Here is a 16,903-nt window from a genome sequence, read left to right on the forward strand (position 1 = left end):
GTAGGGAATAAAATACAATAAATGAACTCAAGATAAATTAATACATATAAGTTGGTAAGTAAATAAGTTTATTTAAAAAAAATAATAAATGAACACAAAATACAGCAGGCACATAAAACACTAAAACAATGCTGACTCTTAGCTAGTCAAAAGCTAAAAGTTGTTTTAAAAGTGGATATTTAAAACAATGGAATGGTTTTCATTTATTATTTTATATAATTTATTTCCTATAGTTTTACCCTCTCAAGATAAAAAATAAATAAATCTAACAAGTACTGTATGCTGTGCTCTCCCGTTATCAGTGATTGTTATTCTGATATCAAAATGCATGGTATATTCATCATGTGTTCATTCGTGCGCAACAGTATTAATAGCGTCCAAAAGAGTGTTAGCATATTGACCTTCCTTCACACAACACCTACAAAGTTAGAGCTCGGTTACAACTTACTTGTGGCCCTGATCAATCTGCAAAAGAGAATGTACTTGTTCTCGAGTTTAGAAAGCCACAGATGACTCATATAGTGCAAAAAAAAGAACTTTGCGTGTCAATTTTAGATTACATTTTTACTTTCATCTGAAGTTGAGCAACAACATCAGATAAAAACACACCAGTTTCTTATTTTGTACAACATGCATTTGGGAATGCTGGGAATAATTCATTTACTGATATATTACCGATACATCTCTGTTATTACTCAGGTGTGGTTAATTGTTTAATATTAGTGGGGAACTTAAAGTTTTTGAGAATCTTGTGATTCATAAATAAAATGTACTTCACATTTTCTAGCCTTGCTGAAATATGCCTGTTTTTATGGGATGAGATGGTACGTTTTATGTTTTACTATTAAAAATATAGCTATAGTCTATAGCTGTCAATGGCAGTGAATGAGTTAATTCATATTTCACAAACACGATATTAATCAGAATGTCATGCTTAGACCACATAGAGCATCTCATTACAATTAGATTTGTGGTTGAATTCCCCTTTAGAGATATTTAATATTTTTCTGTCCTCCACTTTGAATGAGGCTTTTCTGGCCATGCAAGGTCCTCGGGCCATTCTTACAACAATGCTGTATAAACAAGTGATCTTGAACTTAGTAAGTCAAACAGTACTTTGGGAAATGAAGGTCATTAAGAATCATTCTCTGGACCCTGTGAACAGCTGCACTTTTAATAAATGGGAACAGAAGAGCAAGGGTGAGGCGTTCTGCGCCATACTGGTACTCTAGTGAAACAGAAACACTGGCTAACAAAAATCTGGTAAAAAGTCACACATTTTTTTTTTTTGACGACATATTTATCGTTATGTGAAAAACGCTTGATCCAAAATCTCACTTCCCTGCATCTGTTACCTTTAACATTTTAATAGTGATGACTCAGCACCTCGATAAAAAGCCTTGCCGCGTGTCACGGTGCAGGTGCTCCATTTTACAGCTTCCTCTGTCCGGAGATGCACACTGATAATATGTCACTTTTTTTTTTGTATTTGAACTAGATTTGCTGATTCATGACCACAACAACCACAACAGTGATGTGATGGAGGAGGAACAAACAAACAAAGTTTAATCTGCTGTTTATCGAGTGGCTTTAAAATGAAAAAAAAGAAACGAGCCAATCAGACCAGAACATTATTGTCGAAGAAACAACAAGAGAGCTTTGCTGTGAAGTTGGACGTCACCATCATGTTTGCGGTGAGTTGAGCTTTTTTGTTTTCTGTTATCTCCTAATATTTTCATCAGTATTGTTATGATGCCTCAACTGAGAAATAAGAGAGTTTATTTATCTTTTTTTTTTTTTAAGTTAAGAGTTGTCTTGTTGCTGGGCCTGGTTACTGCGTTGCACGCCACCAGCGGCAGCCCCATGGACAAAGTCCGGGTGCGCCGTAGAGGTGGACTTAAGAGAAGGACAGTGAGGCTGGTGGTGGAGAATTGGATGCATGGATCAGGCGATCTGATGGTCAGCAGTTCTGTCCCAAATATTGCCAACATGTCTCTGTCACCCTGGACTTACAAGTGAGCAAGACACATTTACTCAATGTAAATAATGAATCAAATGGAAAAGTATGCGAGTGTCATCTGTACTCATACAATGTTATGTACATATTTGAAAAGAAGTGGAAAATACTGTAACCTAAATAGTTGTTTAAAAAAAATAATGAAATAAAAATATATTATTTTAAACTAAAGTAATTCAACCTTCTTCTTCTTAATTTATATTATTAGTATTACTTTGTATATCACTAGCATGTGATGTAACACTGAAAACTTCTAGACAATAATAATTTATATAACTAAATAAAACATTTTTTTCAAAATGTGAACTGTGAAAGGTGTCTATGACTATATAAGTAGTATAATAGAAAATTACAAACATCTTTAATCTAATCACAATTGTCCGTCTGTCTGTCTGTCTATCTATCCATCCATCCATCTATTTATCTTGCTAACTAACTAGCTACTGTAGCTAGCAAGCTAAATCTCTCTCTCTCTCTCTCTCTCTCTCTCTCTCTCTCTCTCTCTCTCTCTCTCTCTCTCTCTCTCTCTCTCTCTCTCTCTCTCTCTCTCTCCATCCATCCATTCATCTATCTATCTTTCTACTAGCTAGCTAGCTAGCAGCTATACTAGCCTCAATACCATGATCTAGCTAGCTAGTGAACTTGAAATGAAAAGGGTGAGCAGCTTCATCTACTGTTATCTGTCAGTATATTGTAATGTCATGTAAATGTAATTTATCCAGTTTACCAGTTGTGCGTCATGGTTATCGAACTGACCACAACCTTTTCTCCAGGGAGTCCTGTGTGGAATCTCGTCTCCCTCGGGTCCTCTCCAGTGCAAACTGCCTGACTTCTGCTTGTCTCAGCCACGAGAGTGGTCAGGTGGATGCGACCTTGGAGGTCAAACCTATCAAGTACCAGGTCCTGGTTCTGCGCAGGTGGGTAACAACTGTATGGGTGCGGTACGGGAGATATTGGCAATTCCAAGGCAGCTTACGTCTCAAGTCAAAAATGATGGTCAACTCGGTGAAAAGAAGCTCTTCGCTTTTTGAGAATCATTGAACTTTCGATCATTGTAATTTGATTTGTGAGGGTTATTTTGTTTTCAAAATGTGATGACGTGTCATTTGACTACGACAACAATCTGCCTGGTTTAGCAATACAATGATTTTCAACGAGCGCAGAGCTTTCCTTTGACCGAGTTCCTTTGACTTGTGGCGTAAGCTCAGAATTGTCAATAGAATTGCACACGCAACTGGACTTGCAAACTGCTATGTAAAACTGCTTATTTGGAGTCTTGCCATACAAAGTAATAGTGATTGCTTTTGGCTCTATCCCATTGTAGAGTCACAAACCAAAAGCCAAATAGCAACTTGAGGACGAAGAAGAAGAGGTTCAGACTGGAAACAGAGACAATCACAGTGGGCTGTACATGCATAAGGCGGACTGTTTGACTTCTCATACAGTAATGCTTGTCACTTTTATTGTTACCGTAGTCATTTTTCTGCGCTTGCTACTTCATGCATGAGTTGTTTTGTGCACTCTTGTGATGCCAAGCCTTTACAATCTTTAGTAATGTTAGAAAATATTACATTTGACCTCTTAAATAGTAAGAAATTACTCTCACCTGGTGCTGTCTATTAAAATATTATGAAATGTAATTCCGTTGTATGTGCCTTTTGTTTCCCCTACAGTTGTACAGTACCAGCAATCGTCATCAAAACGGGCATTTGTCGGTACTTGACTCATTTAAGTGACGATTACTGTGACGGATGAAAAACCACTTCCGTCAATACTTAGTTCGTCATTTTTTTTTTTAATAAAAAAGGGATACTTGACTGAAATACCCATTTGCAGCAATAAAAAGTTAATATTTTGCCTAGAATTAATTTGATAACATCATTATCTTTTCAGTGTACAATTCATACCTTTAAAAGCACATTTTGCCACTTGCTGTCAACTGAAAATGACATCACAGGTGCTCAGAGTTCAGGTAACGATCAATCACGGCTCACCTGTCTTCTGCAAACTGAGCCATGATTGCTTGTGACTGCAAGGGCAGATAACTGGTCACATTAATAGGTATTGGTACTACTTGACGGACGCCGATATCAGTATTAGCTGCCCTCTTGTGGCTGCATTACAATTAGGAACGAGAAATTAGACGAATGGAAGATTGCCCTTAATTTAATGCAATTTCACGTAAAAAATGCTATTTTGGCATACACTGTACAAGTCTTTCTTTAAAATGATCTGTCATTGTTTTGGGGGAAAATTTTATGTATCAAAAGTAGTAGTGGTATCTGTACTTTGTATCTGTGACTACTTAAGAGTAGAGTACTTGTACTGGTATCGGTCTAAACAAAAATACTTGTAATATTACTTATTTTTCTTCAACTTTCTTCATGTATCAGTTGAATATTTTTTCTGGTATAAATCCAATTTTATTTTTCTCATAAAATTATGGCTTTATTCTTAACATTTTTATTAATCCAAAAATATGACAAAATTCTTGTATTTATTTATTTTAGTTTTTTTTTTTATAAAAACTTTATTCTTGGAATATATTCCCCCCCCATAAAAATGCACTGATATTGTTTTAATGTAAAAAATGTTTTACTCTTGTGCAAATATGATTTTATTCTAACATTATTATTAGTATTTTTTTTTGTAAAAAAGAAAAGAAAGACCAACATTTTATTTCTTTTAAAAATAGGACTTGAGCATGTTCATCAATATTGTACATAAAAGGAAATAATGACACCCAAACCATATGAGCATTCAGTCGAGCTGTTTTTTTTATACTGACCATGCCAAATGGATACACTCAAATCAATACATTTTTCCAAATTACTGTGCAAACATTTTCAGCGTTTCAAGAAAAGCCGCACGACTCAACAACTCAAGCAAATGACATCAATCTTTTCTATTCTTTTTTTTTTTTGTATCGTTCACAATCCAACAGAGCACAGTGACACATGCCAAAGATGAATTCCAGCACAAATCTGTCCTTCAAAACACAAACTCTTTTCCTACAAATCATCATATACGTACGTTTCTTTTGCCTGCCATGTATGTATGTGTGCTTCGGAGTTGTGCTTGATAAAATAAGAGTGCAATTCGTGCTGTGAATATAAGAGACTAATTAACAACTACACTACATTGAATGAGCTAAAAGACCCTGAAAATTGCAAAATACAGCAGTTTAAAGTCCCCCGACGCAACTTCTGCTCTAGATGTCCCTAAAGAGTGTGATATATCCCAAATGGAGTCATTTTCACATTTCAATCCCTGGTAAGAATGCTTTTAATGTATATACAGAAGGCGCAAAAGCTGAATGTGTGTGCTCGCTAATTTTATTTACCCTGCTATGCACTAAATAGGCAGTTAGCCTCAAGCATGGGTAATTATTGGAGTTTGCTGTACGAAAAAACGAAATTAAGCGGAGCAGTTATAAAAAGCAAGAACAATTTTAGTAATACTTACTTGTAACTCTTATTCAGTTTTTTTTTAAGTATATTTATTTTTCATAATTTTAAGAAAAGATAGACCCGTAAGATGGCCTTCTCTGGGTCTACTGTAATGTTAGGAAAAAATGCTTTGATGCCTAAAAAACAAAAAAACTTGTGTATCATATTTGATTTCTTAAAAAAAAATGCAAACACAGTTAGTAAAAGTATGAATGTCGCTTCCGTCCTCTATTCAGTGCATGAAATGCCCCATCTAACATTGCCTTGGGAAAAAAAATCATTTGTTCAACATCGAGTTACTGAAGCTTTTTGTACAGCTCGTTCTGACCTACATCAATATGAAAGTCTTCTCTCTTTTTTTGAGTCGCTTTATGAGTCCCCCCCTCCCCCACCCCACCTGGATCGCTTTGCACTCCTGATTTTAAAAATCAAACACAAACCATCTCTATCTGCTCTTTACGGGCCTCTCCCTCCTCTCGACGCTCTCTCTTTCCAGTCGTCTATCGGCAGGCCTCCTCCTTCAGCTCCTTGTTCTTCCTCACCTCCTCCGCATGTTTGTCCTGCCGAGCAAACGGAATTAACATTGGCGGCAGCCGTTTTTTTTTTTTTTTTAACTAATTAGATTTCAGGGCCTTAAGCCCTTTTCACACTGCATTTAGCAGGAAGCAGGATGCCCTTCGTGGAACCCATTCATTGTGTATGTGGTCGGGGCAGAGAACACGGAATGTTGCAGAAGGACTTTTTCTCAAATTGGAAAATGTTCTATTCAAGAGTGGCGGCATTTTATTTAAGTAACGGCGTGATTAAACAATTCAAGTTCCCACCGATTATTTTTTCTCTGCTGCTGGTGTCCTCCTCCTTCTTCTTAAAGTGGACATCAACCTTAAACATTTCTTGACAATAATATGTTATATGTGACCTGACTAGTGTAAACATGACATTCTATTTAATATTACATTTGTGGAAAATAAGTAATAGAGAAAATTCCAGCCGTTGTTATCCATCTCAGGGGGCGGCCATTTTGTCACTTGCTGTCGACCGAAGATAACATCTCAGTTGCTCAGGGCTCAGGCAACAACCAATCACAGCGCACCTGTTTTCTGAAGCTGCGCTGTGAGTGGTTGTCACCTGACCTCAACAAAATGTCACCTGGCAAAATGGCCGACCCCTGAAATTTGGAAAGCTGGATTTTGCTATTTAACTCATAACCCACTAACACAATATTAACCAGAATACCATATTTAGACTAGTGGCGCTGCAGAGAATATATTTTTTGGGGGGGTTGACTTATTAAATTAAGACTTTCTTTTGCAACAATCAAAGCTACATCTTGTCCAGGTGTGGTCTAAAAACCAGTTTTTACTTCCTGGTTCCTGGCTCCTACTTCAGCATTTCCAAATAAGAGTGGCACTGGCAACCGATCATTTCACATTGCTGCACGACTCTTTGTCACTGAGTGAGTGCAGTGTGAAAAGGGCTTTAGAATGATGTGTTGGTATATTCTGTCTTTTGACTGGTTGAGCAAAAAACACTTTTATGGAGAAGGAGGAATGTCGGACATGATCTCCCTGGGCACATTTTAAAAATGTGCTTACTATTAAGGTAAATGTTCTTTACACAAATGTTAAATGTTCAACCAGTGGTGTCATCAGTACCTTCTCCTGCAGCCTCTCCAGCATGGCGGCCAACAAAGCATCCCTGTTCTCCTTGTTTGCCTCCATCTTCTGCTCCAGCTTCTCCTTGGCGTTCTTGATGAAGTTGTTGTTCTCCTCAAAGGCTTTCTGGATCACCTCACGCTCGTGCTCCCTCTTCTCTGCCAGGTGCTTCAGCAGCTCCGCCTCCTGGCCCTGCAGCCACGTAAACAACTATTGAGATGCAGTCAACAGGCCATGTCACAAAATGATTTTTGTCCTGATTCGGCTATAGCCCAGCTGACTTTGGGGCGAGAGCCAATCACAGGGCAGCGGACATAACTTTATAAAGTGCACTAAAAACAATTCACACTACATTTTTGGTGACATTCATGAGGACCATAACACTACCACCAGTGATTGTCAAACTTTTTACACCAAGTACCTCATCCTCAATTTTTTTATTATTTTTATTATTATTATTATTATTATTTTATTTTTTTTAAGCTTAAAATTTCTGCTAGGGATGGGCCAGTACCAAACCGGTATCGGGTTCTTGTGACGCCGGCCCATACTAGTATGATGGGAATGAAGCTGTACAACCACATATTTGATCGGGATTTTTTTGGGGCCACTGAATTATTTGTTTCATTGTATTCCTTTTATTGTGTGTTCTATACAAAATATGTATTTCATGAACACATTAGAAAAAGTAATAGAAACTGCCATTAGTTTCATGCAATTTTTAGGAAAAAAAAATCTATTTTGTAGTTTATGTTGGTATCAGTAAGCACTCAAGAGTTGTGTACTCGAATTGGAATTAGTCTGGAAAAAAGAGCTATCGAAGATCCCTAATTTCGACAATGACACTGCACTTATGAATATAGGAATATAAAATGTACTTAAATAATTATTGGATTACAACCTGCTGCAAATAAAAGTATATTAAAAATGTGTAGTTTATTTGAGAGCTGTCAAAATTAATCGATGAATCGACAGGTCAACGATTATCAAATGAATCGACAACTATTTTAATAATCGAGTAATAGTTTGTAGCCATTTTTTTAACTGTCCAAAACCTCTGATTTCAGCATTTCAACAGTAATTGTTCACTGATTTCTGTAGTCTTTATTGGAAGAAAACTGATTATCTTGTGTGTTTAATCAAAATAAGACATTTGCAAACATATGTTTTACTTTGGAAAACAATGACCAAATTGGTAACATAGTACAACATCAATCCACCTTTAAAAATATATATATATTTTTTAAATCACTATACGAAGTACGAAATAACCACCAATCACTGGTTAATAAATAGTAATCAGGGCAAAAATGCTTTTGTAATACACTTAAATTCAAAATTTAAATGAATCAGATTAGTCGATTAATCCATTGTGTAATCGATAGATTAATCGATTCTAAAAATATTCGATAGTGACAGCACTGGTTTATTTTCAGTCATTCAGAACATTTGTTTCTATTATATAAGGAGGTGGCTGTTGTCATTAATGGGTTGGGGCAGGCACTTGATTTATGGAACTCGTTTCAGTTGATCAAATTTTAGTGTGAGGTTTCTTGATTTAAGTTTGTAATTTTGTGCTCAAGCTTTAAGGATTCTGTTTCACGTCTCTTTCTTTTTTGTTTTGTTTAATACCCTATTGTGTCAAGCAGTGACCCCGTTCCCTTGTGTTTTGCACAGTAGTCTCTTTGGAAATTAATCATCTGTGATATTGTTACTTGCCCTTGTTTTTTTTAATTATTATTATTGTTTTTAGCTCTTGCATTTTGATTAATGTGGAGGGGGGGTTAAATTGTAAGATTATTTATTTGAATGCTGTTGGTGGCTGGTACACTTTGCCTGAGACCAGCTGGATGCTTAGCAAAACAGTACTAAGCAGAAATGAATGTCCCTCCTGCCGTATAAAATAAATAAATAAATGGGACAGACTGTAATTTATCTCACCTCATCTTCCCCTCCCCTTTCCTCCAGGTTCAATTTGCTCATTGAAATGAGCAACCATGTGCACCTGTGTGTGATTGTGTGACTGCCCTTTTTTATGTGTCTTTTCATCATTCCTTTCTCCGCTTTCCTCCCTTTCTTCCCATCCGCCTGAGCAGACCCTCCCTATTTCCTCTTATCTGTTTCCAACCGTTTCCCTTTATAAATCCGTCAACACACAAAGGCTGGTTCAATGCCAAGGTTACACTGTTTGGGTTTGTCCATCTAGCTTTGTTGAAGAGGTCGTCACAGACAAGTTTGTTGTCATATAGCTGTAGACTTCTTTCGCTATTAAGTCATTGGGATTTACTATATTTTTCAAATTATAAAGTGATCTTAAATCAACAGTGCGACCATAAATCCGGTGTGTCTTTTGCAGGCTTGGGGAATCCAGGTCCGTAAAGAACAAACCCTGAAACAGTTCGGCTTTAGCCACAGGCGGAAACATATGGAGTACCAAAACGGCCAAATGACTAAATAAATAAATGACTAAAAGTGAAAAAAATAAATATATATATATATACATACACACACACACACACACGCACGCACGCACACCCCCCCCCACACACACACACACATTTGTATTACATTTTTGAACTAGATTTTTAATATCTGTTTTTGTTTTCACTTTTAGTCATTTATTTATGAATTCATTTATTTAGTCATTTATTTATTTTGAATTTGGGCAGTTTTGGTCCTCCATAGAAACAAGCTTTTTAACCTGCCAGTTAAGTAGAAGCACCTGTTCCTCAATCCTGATTTTATGTATTACCAGTATGTAATTCTAGTTGTGCTTACTGACCTTTAACTGATTTTATGTGGTACACAGTGCTCAAAATTCTCTCAAAATAATTTACATAATATGTATTAAATCTACACAGGGCAAAGACAGGATGCCAACTTTTCAGTTAAATTCTAATTCCTTCCTATTCATTTGTCATTTTATCGCATTTATTTGTTAGCATCCCTATGTTTTTTTCATACAGGAATTATGCTGCATTCGAGGAAAGTGGGAAGTCGGTCTTTTCCTTTTTTTCTTGGTCTTTTCCGACTTCAAACCAGGAAGTGTGTACGGGAACACCGACTTAAAATCGGAAATCACACTTGCAAAGTCGGTCAAAAAAAGGACCTCGACTGACTTCAAGGTGACATCACTCTACAATGGTGACCGCTTTGGAAACACAGACCGTAAATGGTAAAATGGTACAATTTACTCGAGTATAAAACTAGATAGCTTTCTTCATTCATAAGTATTCGACATAACTTCACGTAACACAAGGTACGTGACAGTATGCCGCCATCTCCCTGCATGAAATTATTATTAATTATGAAATGCTTATGAAATAAGATAAATACATAAATGAAGCAAAATTGCAAGAAGGCACGTTTGCTGGAGGTCAAAATGTGTTTTGAGGACCAAAACAAAAAACAATTTATCACTATCCGCCATTTTACTTTCGCCGTGAACGATTTCAGGTCGGAACTGGGAAAAGCCAAATAAGTCAGACTCCCGACCTTCCTCGAATGCAGCATTAGATCTACTTCCTGTTTCTATGAATAATGGGAAAAGTAGTCCTACTAGCGCAAACGTGAGCTTTGCGTTTCTGGCGCCGCGTTTCCACTGTTACAAAGTAGGACAATATCACTGTCATCTGCGGAACCGAGAGGTAAACGACACAGCCAGATTCTAATAGCTGCCGGGCACGGGACCGTGCAAAAAAATGCTTGGACAATAGTAAGTGCTTGTTTACAACTGTTGAACTGTCAATCAAGCTAGCGTTTAGCATTAGCCGATGTAAAAACACAATCACCGACTGGTCAGACTGACTAACGATTACATTTACTCAACAATAATCTAAAGAGCCTGGATTGGTCAGATGGTCATCACCAAAATATATTTGCCGTCATTAATTTTAAGAGCCAACATATCAAATCAGAATTTAAAAACCTAACGGTAGAAATGATAAAAGAAACGAGTGAAAAGCAACCTGAGCTCAGGCCTCCAATTTTCCTTCCCCACCTTTCGTCTGTCCTCGGCGGCCTCTAGCTTCTTCTGGATCTCCTCTAGGGATGGGTCTCTACGTTGCGGCATGGATGTATTGAGGTCCGGTAACCCGTCAAACGATGGCGGCTTCAGGATGACCTCGAAGGCCTGACCCGATGCCCTCTTGTTTAGCTCTTTGACCTCCACGTCCTTAATGGCACTCCATCCCAGATCCACTGCGTCTAAGACGTAGAGATTAATAACGGTTACTTTATGTCATATTTAATTTGAGATGATGTCAAAGAGATTTGTTTTACCTTCTGCCTTATACGTGGCCTTTTCCAAATTCTGTGGCCTAAAGCAGGCGCAAAACAGAGACACCAGGGGGAGCTCTTTCACTTTTTCTTTGTAGGCTGGATAGACAGAAACAAGCGCAGTTTAAAATTACAAGGAGTCCACGAGTTACGTCCCACGCAACCTACGTCATTTCTACCTTACGGCGCCCGTGCCTCGTCCGTAGCACCTTCTTCTTGTTAATTTCCCACAGTAACGCCGTTTTAAAGTTATTTATTTATTTGTGTTGTTGTTGTTACCTCCAGCAACGGACGTCTATCAGCATGTCGGCTCGCCATCAGGCAATCAGCTCTGCCGTCCGTCAGCAATTAATGTCTGTGCTTATAAATTAAATATTTGTTCTGGGTCGAGCAAATATGTTTTTTTTAAATTACCGTATAAAGTATTTTGATGTAAATATCTACTTTAAATGGGGTAATCCAACTTAAGTCGAAATTTGGGTTACATTGCCAGCGTAGGAACTTGAGGACACAGGATGGATGGTAATGATAAAATTACACTTATTTACCTGCGAGAGTCATCTTCCCAATGCTTATGTTGCTCTCCAAGGATGTCGCAGATCCCTTTCAGTCTGCAGAAAAATATATTATGACATTACTAACTAGAGATTAAATTATTATTATATATATTTTTTTAAAGAACAAACAGGAGAGGAATGTTGCAAGTGCCTCAAGTCCCATTAACGGCTTCATCTGAGCAATAAGAGAAAGTGAAAGACAAAGGACAAGTGCAGGGAGAAAAGGGAGATTCTTCAGACGGTTTAATTAAAGACAGAGAGAAGGCAACCGAAGAAGTGACACTGAATAATGAATTGCAAATACACGCGCAGGCACGCAGACTCCTAATTATTGCCTAGCTAGAAAGAGAGATTCCCCCCCCCCTCCCCTCCCCTTTCAGGGAAATGTTGAATAATCAGCATCTGGGTACTTCTCAGAGAATGACGAGAATTTAGATATTTCTATCCTGGCAGTGATACAAACGATGAGCATCTCACAAAAATAAATGATACTTTTGACCTTTTGTATGTAACACAAAATTTAGCAACTTACTACATGCTAAAAAGTCTTTTAAACTTTCTGCAATCAGCACTGGTTTAAAAAATGTTGTAGTTGCTATTTCCTTGAAATACAGTAAATGATACACATACAAGTGTGAAAACAAGTGATTGCAAGTGTCGTAAAAAAAATAAAAAAATGTTTATTTATTTATCTAATAGTGTTGACAATAAGGTAGCACGTTAGTCAAGTGGTTAGCATTCTGTCTCACAGTTCTGAGTCATTTCATGGTGAAATATGCTTTTTTGCCTAAGTGATGATGTGTATTAATATTTTCAATGCGTACAGCTGATTTAATTATATTGCACTGGACATGCATACACATTCGTACCATCTGCTGCTCTGCTACAACCTTCTGTGGTGAACTCCCTTTTTTGCTCTTTGCCATCATTGGCACACTTTTGTGATGCATCACAAAAAAACAACATAAAAAGCCAAAGAAAAAGCAAGACCGAGCTGAATAATAATACACAACATATTCTTTATGCCATACACGATGTCTTAAGTAACATAATTATGAAGTTATAACTCATTATTATTATTAGTGGTATTATTAATTATTATGTAGAAGGGTAACTGTTTTGTGAGTTTGGTCATGTGACGTTCACAGGGTGAGGTGTGATTGGTCATGACCTGAAACCTGAACAAGTGTGATGTTATTTTTAGTCGACAACAAGTGGCAAAATGGCCACCTACTGAGATGGATAAAACGGGTGGAGTTTGCTCCCTTATTAATATTCCACATGCACCATATTTATTAGGATTGGTATTTATTTAAAAAAAAGTATATAAAAAATGTATATATATATATATATATATAAAAAAAAAGGGATTTATTTTTTATTTTTTTACGGATATCGTGGGCAAAAGGCGGGCTACACCCTGGACAATCTAATTGAATACATGTAAAAGGCGAGTTTTGTTTATTTTATTTTATATAACAGTTGGATCCTCTAATAAAATAGACACATCATGTTCTCATATCTTGAGTTAATCATAATACTGTAATGAGGGATTTTCATGCATGGCAAGCAATAACAACTGGAAAAAATAATATTTGTTATGTATTTCAAGATAGTCTTAGAGAGTGGTGTCCAAAATATTGCCCAAGGGCCATTTACGGCACCACCATCCAGTTTTAGCGGCCCGCGGCATATGCTAAAAAATAACATTTGGTATGACCCGCAATGCTATTCTTAATAAATGTTAGTACTACTAGTAAACTATTCTATAATGCAAATATACAAATACATTTACAGCCAATAAAATAGAGGTGTCCAAAACATGGCCCGAGGGCCATCCATTTTTACTGGCCCGCGGCATACGCTAAAAAATTACTTTTGATATGTCCTGCAGTGCTATTTTTTTAAATGGTAGTACTACTATTAAACTATTCTATAATGCAAATATACAAATCAATTTACAGCCAATAAGGCAGGGATGTCCAAAATATGTCCCGGCGGCCATTTACATTTCCTGCCATCCATTTTTACCGGCCTGCGGCATACGCTAAAAAATTACTTTTGATATGTCCTGCAGTGCTATTTTTTTTAATGGTAGTACTACTATTAAACTATTGTATAATGCAAATATACAAATCCATTTACAGCCAATAAGACAGGGATGTCCAAAATATTGCCCGGGGGCCATTTACAGCTCCTGCCATCCATTTTTAGTGGCCCGCGACATATGCAAAAAAATAACTTTTGATATGGCCCACAATGCTATTTAAAAAAAAATGGTAGTACTACTATTAAACTATTCTATAATGCAAATATACAAATACATTTACAGATGCTAAAACATTTCTTTTTATATGGCTCACAATGCTATAAAAAAAAAAGAAATGGCAGTACTACTACTACACTATTATATAATGCAAATATACAAATACATTTACAGCCAAAATAGTAACAGAAGTTCTCTTCATCACACTGTGGAAAATAAAGATAATTTAGTTTCAGAAACAAAAATTGTTTCCTCCACTTTTCCCTAAGTGGCGGGTGCTGATTTGTGAGCAACGTATCACAATAATGTGATCCTCGTTTCTGGTCAGTTTACTACAGATTGCTCTTGTTTCCGTTCTGAATGTGGGGATCAGATTCATCTACTAGCTAAAGATTCTGTTTAATAGGGAACAGTAATTCAATATCGATAAGTTCTCAAGTGCACATAGCCCAATGATGATAAACCTTTATGAAACTACTGCCCATAACACTCAGGGGACAATTTATAGCCAGTGCAGCCTTTTTTTTAATTTATTGCATAATTCATCCGTTGCTATTTAAATATACACCCACCACTGATGATTACATTATTTAAAAGCACAGTAAAATCAGATGAATATGAAGTTTGAACAGCCTTTCCCATACAAACACCCTTTTTGCTGAATACACATTCATCACATAACTCTTTAACCCCCCAAATCAGAAACAAAGCCGCATTCTAACATATGGATTATCAATAATAAATGACACACGTTGTGGGCACACGCTCGTTAGATGGAACAAGAATTCTCCACACCCACACCCCGACTCAATCGCTCTGATAAAATCACACATTTCACTCATTGTATCAAATCTCTTCAATAAACGACCTTAATGGAAATGGGGATGTAATCATTTATGATGTAAGATGTGAGACTCACCCCCCCACTGGTCGACTCTTCTTGCTGATGCTGGAGTAGCGACTTTGGTTAACCCCGTCTGGCAGCACAGATTCAGGCACCGGGCAACAGCATCAGCAACAGCATCACTGCTGCCACCATGACATCACCTTAGAGAAGTCTCATTGGCCAGACACTCTGCCAGCATCCAGGGCTCGCGGCCAATAGAAGCCGGGAATAAGGATGCAGGGGGGAGGGCACTCGGCTCTTTGTGTCGTCATGCATGGTGGGTGGCACAATCAGTGTTTTATCGTCTAGCGCAGGGGTGTGTGCATTTTTTTTTAGGGCTGCATGGATGCAGGAGTCGGAAAATGTCGAGGCATGGATGCGTGTTTGTGCGTGTGTCAGTGAGGAGTCCACGAAAGACACACACAGGATGCTCAATTATTTAACTCGTAACTGTAAACACAGAGGTGAGTTGATGGCGTTTGCAGGGGGAAACACATACTTACTGCTGTATTAAAACAACACAACAAAAGGACAGTGTATTTAAGTTGGGCAGCAATAAAAGTCTAGCTAGTGCAAAAAGAAAAGAAAAACCATACTGTAAACACTGACATTTTGCAGGTTGCAGAAATATTGCACAGTGTAAACATCCAAGTGAACAGCATTACAAAAGAAAAATATTGCAGATGTGGTTGTGGTGCGCTACTCACGGAACTTTTATCACTATAAACAACGGCTATTCATACAAAACGCTTCAGGAATGCATACAGAGAAGCATTTTAACATTACTCACCGGCATATGCTCTTCCTACGCTGAAAAAACAACTTTTATTGGCATAACTGGACCGTGACTTTTTCCTTCTACTATCTTTTTTATTTTTTATTTTACTCTTTCTGGAGAGCTCAGTATTGTTCATTCGGTAATTTTACCGATTTGACATGTCATCATCATTGCTCTCTTTTATTTATTTATTTATTTATTTTTATTTTGTATGTGGGTGAGTATGTGCATGTGCGTGTGTGTGTGTGTGCATGTGTGCGTGCGTGACTGTGTATTCATTAGTTCACCTAAAACCTATTAAAAATCCCATACGGTTCACCTAAACCGAATACTTCAGAATCCAGCTAGAGTCATGAGGTTGTCAGGAGACCTCAGGAAGGATCAAAGAAATGAAAGGAAAGTGAAATCCAGCACCGACCAGACACCACCCACCACCCACCGGGCCACCAACCACAGTCCTTCACCAACCCCAGAAACATCTCAATTCCAACAAATTAGGGAGACCTCAAGAGACCAAAGGAAAGACTGAGGAAAGGAAGGAAGGACAGACGAAGCAGAGTGAGATCCACAAACACAAGCCTCCACCGATTCAACGACCAGAGGAAGAAGCAGATTGCGTCTGAGTTTTGATAGATGCTGGTGTGGTGGATCTGGCATGCATGAAAATCTCCACCAAAGAGGGGAGCCGTCGACCCCTGCCAGGACAGAGCAAGCGCAACACCTCAGGGCCCCCCAGGCCACGGCAGCGCCAAGGGACAATCCCCGGGCCCCGCAGGGGCCACCGGCCGGAGAGCAAACCCAGGAGCCAGGAGCGCCTCCCACCCCAACATGGCCCGCGCCCCCAACCCAACGCAGCAGGACAGGGCACGGCAGGCCCGCCAGGCACCCCCACCGGTCCACAGCCCCCGCTCCCCCCACGACCCCCCCATCCACCCCAACCCAGCCCCAGCCGCCCCCCATTTTGTCCCGTGAAGAAGGACAAGAAAGAAGACATCAAAATGACAGATGTGCTCAATT

At 38.1% G+C, this 16,903-nt stretch overlaps 2 protein-coding genes across 2 annotated transcripts; one reads left to right on the forward strand and one right to left on the reverse strand.

Moving 5' to 3' along the window:
* Positions 1 to 1,124: 1,124 nt before the first annotated feature.
* Positions 1,125 to 3,630, forward strand: il17a/f3 (interleukin 17a/f3). The gene is made up of 5 exons (XM_086061767.1): positions 1,125 to 1,223; positions 1,644 to 1,694; positions 1,804 to 2,015; positions 2,791 to 2,934; positions 3,342 to 3,630. The coding sequence occupies exons 1-5, from the start codon at positions 1,125 to 1,127 to the stop codon at positions 3,448 to 3,450; spliced, it is 615 nt and encodes a 204-aa protein (XP_085917893.1). The 3' UTR covers positions 3,451 to 3,630.
* A 1,146-nt stretch (positions 3,631 to 4,776) lies between these two features.
* Positions 4,777 to 15,271, reverse strand: stmn4 (stathmin-like 4). Its single transcript, XM_086061377.1, has 6 exons — positions 15,142 to 15,271; positions 11,948 to 12,010; positions 11,403 to 11,498; positions 11,122 to 11,327; positions 7,122 to 7,313; positions 4,777 to 6,026 (listed from the first exon to the last, which is right to left on the reverse strand). The coding sequence occupies exons 2-6, from the start codon at positions 11,958 to 11,960 to the stop codon at positions 5,967 to 5,969; spliced, it is 567 nt and encodes a 188-aa protein (XP_085917503.1). The 5' UTR covers positions 11,961 to 12,010; positions 15,142 to 15,271; the 3' UTR covers positions 4,777 to 5,966.
* Between the last annotated feature and the right edge of the window lie 1,632 nt (positions 15,272 to 16,903).

The sequence above is a fragment of the Leptonotus elevatus genome, chromosome 18, assembly GCF_054856555.1.
Source record: "Leptonotus elevatus isolate MCC_2025b chromosome 18, RoL_Lele_1.0, whole genome shotgun sequence".
Lineage (NCBI taxonomy): Eukaryota > Metazoa > Chordata > Actinopteri > Syngnathiformes > Syngnathidae > Leptonotus > Leptonotus elevatus.

What these genes read in the sequence shown, in the direction of transcription:
- il17a/f3 (XM_086061767.1), top strand. Translation starts at nt 1,125, where the DNA reads ATGAAGGTCATTAAGAATCATTCTCTGGACCCTGTGAACAGCTGCACT. An exon ending in CTGTCACCCTGGACTTACAA is followed by an intron (nt 2,016 to 2,790) that starts GTGAGCAAGACA and finishes CCTTTTCTCCAG; the next exon opens with GGAGTCCTGTGTGGAATCTC. An exon ending in CAGGTCCTGGTTCTGCGCAG is followed by an intron (nt 2,935 to 3,341) that starts GTGGGTAACAAC and finishes ATCCCATTGTAG; the next exon opens with AGTCACAAACCAAAAGCCAA.
- stmn4 (XM_086061377.1), bottom strand. An exon ending in CCGCCGAGGACAGACGAAAG is followed by an intron (nt 7,314 to 11,121) that starts GTGGGGAAGGAA and finishes ACGTGGCTGCAG; the next exon opens with GGCCAGGAGGCGGAGCTGCT. An exon ending in TGGAGAGGCTGCAGGAGAAG is followed by an intron (nt 6,027 to 7,121) that starts GTACTGATGACA and finishes TTTGCTCGGCAG; the next exon opens with GACAAACATGCGGAGGAGGT.